At 53.2% G+C, this 9,641-nt stretch overlaps 1 protein-coding gene across 1 annotated transcript in view; it reads left to right on the forward strand.

Moving 5' to 3' along the window:
* GAS2L1 (growth arrest specific 2 like 1) overlaps positions 1-5,498 on the forward strand; it is a 33,797-nt gene extending 28,299 nt beyond the window's left edge. Inside the window, exon 6 of the mRNA XM_006016806.3 lies at positions 2,760-5,498. Within this exon, the coding sequence (XP_006016868.1) occupies positions 2,760-4,473 (1,714 nt within the window). The 3' untranslated portion in view covers positions 4,474-5,498. The remainder of the gene's footprint in view (positions 1-2,759) is intronic.
* The last annotated feature ends 4,143 nt before the right edge of the window (positions 5,499-9,641 follow it).

Genomic DNA, 9,641 nt, shown 5'->3' on the forward strand with positions numbered 1-9,641 from the left:
TCCTGCTGGGCTGACTTTTTTTTCCAGCTCAAATGCGAACATTTTTGGCAAGCCTGAGGAGCACTGGCTGAGCTATTTTGGAAATAGTTCTATGAATGTGGGATAAAAATACTTTACGTGCCAGTCAGCAGTGCGGGGTTGTGGAGCTCGAAGACAGCTGATGTGAACAACTAGGCCTATTGAGGTGCTGTCCTTTGGATTGGAAAAGCAAGCCCTGTTTGATGGAAGTGGGTCAGTAGATGGGAGTACTTAATGGCCAGGGGGAGTTTGGAACATACAGGTGGCAGCCATTACTCTTAGCAGGTCTAGCACTGTCGTTTCTTAGACAGGAAGCTAAGTTAGGACTCAGGAAACCTGGTCTTGTCCCCAGCTCAGCTGTTCAGTAGTGTAATAAGCAGTGAGCGATTGGGGCACTAGCCCTGGGCACCCAATTACAGGGGATCCAAGGATGGCGTCTGCCTCTGCTGCTGCCCTGCCCACATTGCAGATCCTGGCTGCCACCTTAGGCAAGACACACTACCTTGCTCTGCTTCCATGTCCCCTCTCTGCTGCCTGTTTAACCTGTAAGTTGCTTGAGACAGGACCTGTCTTGCTAAGCTTACGTTCATTTCCTGGCCAATGAGAGCCCCAAATTTGGGTTGGATGCTCCTGTGATATGGAGATTGCTGAGTGAGAGGCATTTGTTAGCCATAAAAACCTCTGAACTCCCTGAGCCTGTGGCCCCCACAGGTGGTACAGACAGAGGTCATGTGTGCTGCTAGCTGCCTGGGTCAGGACATGAGGGAGGAATAGGAAATGCCAGGGACTCGGTGCTGCGCTCGAGGAATCAGAAACTGGGAAGTTGCAGTGAGTAAGGTTCCCCCCAGGAAGCTTTTTTCCTCTTTTTTAAAGAAATTTTTCATGTTCCAAGCCAAATCAAGTCCAAATCCATGAGTCTGCCCAGAACCGTAAGTGGCCCTGCGACCAGCAAACATCCTCCACCCCCACCAGGGGCTTCAGATATTTCCAGAGTGTTTTGGAAGGCATTAGGCAGACAAGGTTCCTTGGGTGAATTTGATATCTTTTATTAGACCAACCCAAATAGTTGGAGAATAGTTATTAAGCAAGCTTTCGGGTTCAAAAACCCTTCGTTAGGCTAAGGAAGCTTCAGCAGTTGGAAGGCATTATACATGCAGGTCCAAGCCTGGAGGCTTGGGGTTTGGATGCCCGAGTTTCTCCTGCCCTCAGCCATATGGCTGCAGGAACAAGGGAGGGAGAAGCCTCCCATTTCCATAAAATGGGCATTAAGCCCCAACACCTCGGCAGGTACTAATCCACGCCAGAAGAACCGTTATCCCCGGGAGGCTTCACTAGGCCATGTTTAGGTCAAATGACTCATGTGCCGGTGCCCCCTGGTAAACAGGGCTAGGAAATGCCTGTGACCCAGATCACAGAGCGAGGGGAAAGGCAAGCACCTTGGTGCGCTGAATGCTGCAGGGACTGAAGAGGGCTGCGTGACAGTAATGGATGGGGGGAATCAGCTAGAGATTGGATCTTGGTCCCCCCGGGGATGTTGTTCCGCATAGCAATTTGGGCTTTTCTTTCCTGAGAACGGAGTGCAGAGCAGAGCCTGATGATGTGGAGCGGAAAGGCAGGGCCCTGGCCTCCAGCTTGTGAATGGGAGATGTGACTAATTGCAGAGGGGAGGGTGGGAGGCAACAGCCAAAGGAAAAAAAGTTCCTGCAAATGGACTGGGGGAGGCGGTGGCCTGGAGGGCTTTCCTAGCAGGGGCCTGCCCTCTGCTGGGCCGCGTGAGGAAGAGCTGCAGGTGCTGCCGCTTGCGGCTGGGAAGGAAACTTTTTTTTTTGCAAACATATTTATTTCTATATAACTGTACCTTTAACAACCCATCAGGTGATCACTGTGGTTCACCTGACAGACCAAAACACACTTGACAGTTAAACTATCTTAGTCCTGTTACACAGTTTGCACCGTGCACTTGCACACCTATCACCAGTCCAGTACTTTTACTCATCATCGTCATATTCATCGTCGTCGCTGTCCTCACCATTGTCCTCCTCGATGTTCTCTTCAGAGGGTTTGCCTCTGAAAAGTCTATGCTGGCCCCCTCTCCACCATATGAGGTCCACCATTTCTTTCCTGTCATCTTCTTCTGTCTTCCTGTAGTACCCAGTACATTTCACTCAGCCACATTTTAATACAGCTGTCAACTGTGGGGTCCGAGTGCCTGATTGTGAGCAGGTTGCTGGTCTTTTGCAGGGCATACCTGAAGCAGGAGATGCACTGGTCGAAGCAGGCTGTTGGGACCCTTTGCTATTTGGTCAAGTGCCCGTAGAGGACCACTTCTCTGGTCTGGGTTCAGAAGCCTGTCACCACCAGGAGGAGTGCCTGGACTTTCTTCCACACCTCTCTGCAGCTGGGAAGGAAACATGTAACCTGGGCTGAAGCCTGCTCAGTGCATGGCCCTGGCCCTGCTCTGCCTGCCCAGGGCTACATTGCCTTCAGGAGAGCAATGAAAGTGAGCCTTGGGATCCCAGTGCCCCCAGTTTTGGGGAGGGGAGCCTGGATCCCAACCATGTGGCTCTGGCTAATGCTTACGATCTATGTGGGTGGGTTGGGGGTGCTGTGACCTCCCCCTAGAGCAGCCCATGGATCTGGGGAGAAGCCTGTGGTGCCCAGTGAGGAGTATGGTCTCCATGTGTCTCCCCCTGCTTACACATGGCCCTGACATCCTGTCCTTGTGCTCCCCTGTCTTCCAGGCCCCGGGACCAGCTGCCTCCCAGAATCCGGCGCTATTCTGGAGACAGCGACTCCTCAGCATCGTCTGCACAGAGCGGCATCCTGGGTCGGCAGCGCGGTGAAGACAGCAACAGTGGCCCCCTCAGTCTGCACAGGAGGGAAGCTGGGAGGCGCGTGACTGAGGGAGGGGCCAGGCCCCAGGCCCCCAAGAGGCAGCCGTCAAGCCGCAGCCAGTCGCGGGACCGCGGCACCTTCTCAGGGACGAAGCCAGCTCCAGGGCCCACGAAAGTGGAGCCAGAGGAGCGGGGCCGCTCTCGTCTCTCCAGCAGGCCGAGCCGGCCCAGCAAGCCAGCCCCCCGAGCACACAGCCAGGGCAGGGGCGGTGGGGAGCCTGTGCTGCTCATCAGCCGCGGCAAGGACGGGCAGCACTCCTGGACACGGGCTGAGGAGCTGAAGGAGAACATCAGAGACTCGGGCAGAGTCACGCCCAGGACCATGAGCCCAGCTCCCAGGCAAGTTCCTCGGGTCTTGTCACAGAGCCCTACTCCAATCCCCCGGAGGGCTTCGCTTCCCACCAGCAAGATGGCAGAGCACGTGCCCCGGGTGCCACAGCAAACCCCCAGACTCAGGAAGCAGCAGCCGAGGCAGAGGCAGGAGGTTGAAGCCAGGGTCCCAGCGCAGGAGCGGCCGGCCAGGGAGCCCCTGCCATCGAGGCAGCTGTCTGAAAACTTCCACCAGGACCTGGAGGAGCTGGCGAAGAGCTTCCGCTTCCCCCTGTGCCTGGACCCCAGCCAGGAGCAGCAGCTCTACCAGCGCCTGGAGGAGGAGTTCCTGGCCAACTCCCAGCTAATGGAGCTGGATGGGGAGGAGGCTGAGCCCCTGGGCCGTCTCTGCGACACTACCCGCCTCCAGCAGACCACGCCAGACCAAGCAGCTGTTGACTCAGCCTACTGCTCCTCCAGCTCCTCTTCTTCCTCCCTCAGCTTCTTCTGCAAGCATGGCTTCCCAGTAGACTTCAGCGAGCGGCCCAAAGATGAACCCAGGAGGAACCCTGTGTCCCATCGCCCTTGGGCCCCAGACTGCAGCATGGCCCCTGCTGAGCTCCAGAACGGCTCTTCTTGGGACTCCCAGGTGGCCCTGGAGCCAACACTGTGCCGGAGAAAGCTTGTACTCTCAAGTTCGTCTGATGAAAGTAACTACTACACAGCTTTGAATGATGTCCTGGAAGGGCAGGAAGGGGCGGAAGTCTCCAAACTGGGTACAGATGCTCCCCTGAATATCTTGGAGGTGGGCAGCTCTGACACAGACTTGGGGCTGCTCATGGCTGATGACATGGAGGATGAGCTGACAGAAACCGAGGAGGGCCCTCCTGGGGAGATATCCCTAGATGGGACACTGGATGCATCCGAGACTCAGGAAGTGGTATTGAGGCAAAAGAAGTACCTGAAGAAACCAGACCGAGTGCCTTCCATCTATAAACTGAAGCTGAGGCCCAAGGCCAAGCCACGTGTTGACACTCAGCCGGATAAGAAGCCCTCCAAGATCCCCACGCCCCTCAGCTACAAGATAGCAGACAAGTCCCCAGCAGGGAGCACCTCACCCAAGGGGAGCCCTTCCAAGCGCCCAGTGGAGCACAAGCCCTGGAGAGTCTTTCACAATGTCTTCTCCTCCTTCATGGAGCCACCCCAGGGCCAGACAGAGCCGGGAGGGCTGGATGAGGATGCATGGGCATGAGGGCCTCGGGTGAGGGATTAGTGGTGCCCATTCAAGATGACGGGACCAGCCTGTAGCATTCCCCATTGCTGCTTTCAGATCTTCCTGTCCCAAACCTGCTGCCTTGGGTGTGTTCCTGTTGTGACACTGGCATTGCTGCTACTGTTGGCGGAGATGTCCCAGAGATTTTTATTTTGAAGGTACTTCCAGGTGGAGCGTCTGTTCATAGAGGCCAGAGCCCGAGCTCTGACAAGGCAGAGTAGTAGGAGGCTCTTGTTTCATCTTATTTTAATTTAGGTCTTACAAGTGCTGTGTTTTAGGGACACAGCCTCGAGCCCTGGATTCCTGGGGAGGGGTGGAAGAGGGGAAAAAAACTGAAACATCTTAGACCTTCCTTGGTCTTGGATCAAGGCTGCTTTGACCTTCAGAGGTTGAACTTGAGCTCCCACTGAGTCCGAGCACAACCAGTCTTTCAGCCTTGTGAACCCCCAAGCAACTTGGTCATGGGCCCAGAGCCCAGTGGCTACCCTTTAGGGATGGTGAAGGGGTGGGGAGGCATATCTCCAAGTGCTGAGCAGTTGGGCAGAGCAGCTCTCTGCCAGGAGACGTGTGCAGAGTGGAGCAGTAGAAGGCAATAGGAGTTTAATGTTTCTAAGTCATCTGTATTGACTTTGGGGGCTTGGAGGAGAGGTAGGGAACTGTATTGCACATTTTTGTTGTATTCTGGCAGGACATCCAGTAAGCTGGGGCTCCTAGCGTTAGCTGATCCTTGACATACTGTATGTGTGTTAATAACATCTGTATTTATATAGACTTCTTGGAGTGTCTGTGTATATATCATTCCTTTGCCTAGACTGCTGCTTCCCTCAGTGTCCAGCCTCAGCCCTAGGAATGCAGATGTGGAACTGACCAATGAGCTTTCTAAACTTGAGACAGTAAAAACTAATGATGTGAGATCGCTGCCGCTGTCTGGTCTGATTTGTACATCCCAAGAGATGGAGAAAATGGGCCCTAGGGTAAGCCCACGATGCCAAAATGAACATGGGCCAACAGTGTGGGGATGCGGTCAGGAAGGACAACCATACTTTACCATGCATCCACAGATGCATCACGAGCAGGTCCAAGGAGGTGATCCTCCCCCTCTGTGTGACACTGGTCAGGCTGTAGTTGGAGTCCTGTGTCCAGTTCCGGGTGCCGCACTTCAGGAGGGATGTGGACAATATGAAGAGGGTCCAGAGGAGGGCTACCCGCATGATCCGGGGACAGCAGGGCAGGCCCTACAAGGAGAGGCGACGGGACCTGAACCTGTTCAGCCTCCCCAAGAGAAGGCTGAGGGGGGATCTAGTGGCCATTTACAAACTAGTCAGGGGGGACCAGCAGGCATTGGGGGAGTCCCTGTTCCCCCGAGCACTACCAGGAGGGACAAGAAATAAGGGTCACAAGCTGGCAGAGGGGAGATTCAGACTAAACATCAGGAGGCACTACTTCACTGTCAGGGCGGCGAGGATCTGAAACCAACTTCCAAGCGAAGTGGTGCTGGCTCCTACCCTGAGGGTCTTTAAAAGGAGGCTGGATGAACACCTTGCTGGGGTCGTTTGACCCCAGTGCTCTTTCCCACCATGGCAGGGGGTTGGACTTGATGATCTGCTCTGCTCCCTTCCGACCCTACCTACTATGAAACAAGCTTTTGCCCTGTGACTCCTTCCGCAAACTTATTGGAGCTCCCACCATCAGACCACCCTGGTCTCTTTGTTGAGGGGGAATGTCCCTGTGCCCTGCTAACCGAGCCAGAGTCAGAGTGACTTGAGTCAGCTGATGAGTCTGCTCTCTCCTCTCAGCTGTACTGGGAGGGTCTGACCCTCAGCAGACCACCACCAGACCACCTGACATAAAACAATTGGGGTGGAAGGGACCTCAGGAGGTCACACCTAATCCAATCCCCTCAAGGCAGGATCAGCCCTGTCTAACCCAGCCCAGCCAAGTGCTCATCTAACCTGCACTTAAACATTTCCAAAGATGGAGATTCCATGACAGTTAACTTAACCAGTGCTTACCCACCTGCAGTGTGAAAAAGATCTTCCTAGGATCCAACCTAAATTGTCCTTGTTGCAATTTGAGCCCGTTACTTCTTGTCCTGTCTCTTGTGGACACGAAACAATCAATCTGCATCCTCTTAGTAACAGTCCATTTTGTATCTGAAGGCTGTCATCAGCCTATCTTCTCTTCTCCAGACTAAATAATTTCAGCTCTTCCAACCTTTCCTCCCGTCACACTTTCTAGATCACTAAGCCCTTGTACACCCCCCCCCGGATTCTTTCCCATTTGCCCATGTCTCTCTTGAAGTGTGATGCCTGGAAGAGAGCACAGGACTCCAGGTGAGACCTCACTGGTGCTGACAGAGTGTAACAATCACTTCCTGTGATTTACATGTGATGCTTTTGTTAATACACTCATTTGGTTTTTGTGCTGCAGTAGTACACTCATATTGAACTTGCAGTCCCACTGTAATCCCCAGGTCCTTTTCTGCAAGCTTGCACTTCTTTCCCAATTTCTAGTTGTGCATTTGACTGTTCTGCCCTGCGTGCAACTTCTCCTTGCGTGTGTCCTTACTGAATTTCATCTGATTTATCCAGATCATTTTCCCAGTTCATCACAGTCATTTTGAATCCTCGCCTTGGCTTACTTATGAAAATGTCATAGGAGACATGTCAAAAGCCTCATGGAAATTGAGGTGCATCACATCCACTGCTCTTCCCCATCTATAAAGCTTTGTCATAGAAAGAAATCAGGTTGATTCAGTGTGGTTTGCTCCTGACACACCTATGTTGGCTGTTCTTATATGACCTTTTTATCTTCTAGGTGCTTAGAAATAGAATATCTCATTCTTAGCTTCAGGACTCTAAGATGTTCCCAACACTTTAAGAGCATCCCACTTGTCAAAGCAATCCATAACTTGCTCCTGCTTTACCCTAGGCTGAGTGTTTCCCCCACTGTCTTTGCTGCTAACTGTGCTTTTTCATCTGATAGTTGACCTTTTTGTGAAGGAAAAAAGGGCATCAAACACTTCAGCCTTCTCTGTACCATCCATTATTAGCTCTTCTTTCCATTCAGTCAGGGACCTATGCTTTCCTTGGTCTTCCTTTTATTTCTCACATACTCCAGACTGCTTATTGTTACTTTTACTGTCCCTTGCCAGCTCTGTCTCAATTTGTGTCTTAGCCTTCTTGATTTCCTTCCTCCATGCCCATGCTGTGATCTTATCCTCATCCCTAGTAATATAGCCAAGTTACCACTTTTTGTGAGGTTCCTTTCTCAGTTTCAAGTCACTGAAGAATTCACTATTTAGCCCATCTGGTCTCACTGTGTTTCCTATCCTTCCTTTGAATTTGGATAGCTTTCTCCTCTGCCTTTAATAATGTCTCTTTGAGGTACAGCCCACTGGCCTGGACTCCTTTTCCCATTAGACTTATCTCCCAGAAGATCCCTCTCACCACTTCCCTGAGTTTTTTCAAGACTGTTTTTTGCAAGCCCAGTATTTTCAGTGACAGGCAGCTAGCTGCTTCTTTACCCGTGGGAAGCAGAAATGGAGCCGCATGCTGATCCTGGCACAAGGAACCATGCTCTCTGTTGGCCACAGCTGAGAACTACAGTCAAAAAATAATCCCTGTCCCACTTGGGGAGCTGGACTGAGTGTAAGTCTCCAAATAGTTTTTCCTGGAATGGGCCTGCTGCCAAGGGCACCCAGCAGATCAAGAGCAGACCTGTGCAGGAAGTGGGACAAGCCAAATTTCCCTGGGACTTGCATTTGGCCTCTCTTTACCAGGTTTTGAAAAGCACACTCTTATCCTAAAGCTTCCGGCATGTGGAAGTGCACTGTGAAGTCGCACCCAAGAAGTGGCTGTATTATGGCAGGGCAGTTGGGGATGTTGCAGTCAGCCAAGCAACTTTACTGCTCCCCTGAAGCTCAGCCCAACATCTGCTCGTGAGTCTGGGAAGAGCCACATGATCTTCCCCAAAGCCACAGGAGCACATGCCCCTGCAGGAGTCCCTGAAGGGTGGGGGGCAGGGGTGAATCCAGGTGGGTTTGCAAGTGCTGTCGCACCCCCCTTAGTTGTGTGGGCTCTGAGATCCCCAGCCTGTCAGTGCAGCTCGTACTGCGGCTCCACATGCACGGTGAGCTCTGAACTCTCTGGCCAGAGCCCCTGCCTTCATGCAGCCCTGGAGCCCAGAGGCTGAGCGCTGCTGCTGCTCTCCCCTCTTTTCTCCATAGCTGAATTCAGTGAGGAGGGAGGAGGAGGGGGAGAAGCGGGAGCAAACAGCAATGGCCCTCACCCCCTAGGCTCCAGAACCGGTGGGGAGTGAGGCGTTGGCAGCTAATGACAGCCTTCTGCCATGGACATGGGGTGCTCAGTGCTGACAGCCAGCCCCCTTCCCAGGTTGCCCTGGCAGCCGGTGTTGGGAAGAGTGCAGGGCATGGGTCAAAAGAGCTGCCTTTGGCTTAGGAGGAGCAAGGTTCACCTCCCTCACCTGCAGCACATCACAGCTCCGGAAGGAAGTGCAACCCCCTCCCATGCCCCACCCGCAGGAGCAGATGACATGTTCTTATTGGTCTTTATTGGCTTTCATTCGCCTGGAGGTGCAGCTTTGGGAGCCTGGTATGGTATCCAAGAATAGCGAATAGCCTTTAGTAGAAAATCCAGTTTAAAATCTCACACGATGTAAAACTCAGTCACCAGTCACTGCAGGCCCCTGAGGAGCTAGGCCATCTCCTGGGTCTGGCCATTAGGACTGGCCTAACAGCCCGGGCCTGACAGTGCACCGAAGACCCTGCTCTCCACGCCACGGCAATCAGGACTGGGCTCCCTGTGGGAATGATAGGAGCACTCCTCATCCATGGGATGTAGGGAAGTGCGTTCCTGGCACTGGTGGTGAGTGCAGGGCTAGGGATACCTGGACTGAGCCTGGTTCAAGCAGTCTGTCGACGGGATGAACATGGTCCTTAAGAGCCAGCAGCTAAGCGCTCTTTGAGACTACCTCTGCTCAGCTGAGCCTGGGGTCGATGGGCAAAAAGCTGAGTCACTCCTCCCTTGGGTCAGACTCCCTCCTGTTGGGCAGGCACTGATACCTGATGGCCATAAGGGCCCAATCTAGATCAAAGACACTTGGGGAAAAGATCTGTTACTGCTTAG

This window comes from Alligator sinensis, unplaced genomic scaffold (genome assembly GCF_000455745.1).
Source record: "Alligator sinensis unplaced genomic scaffold, ASM45574v1 scaffold216_1, whole genome shotgun sequence".
Lineage (NCBI taxonomy): Eukaryota > Metazoa > Chordata > Crocodylia > Alligatoridae > Alligator > Alligator sinensis.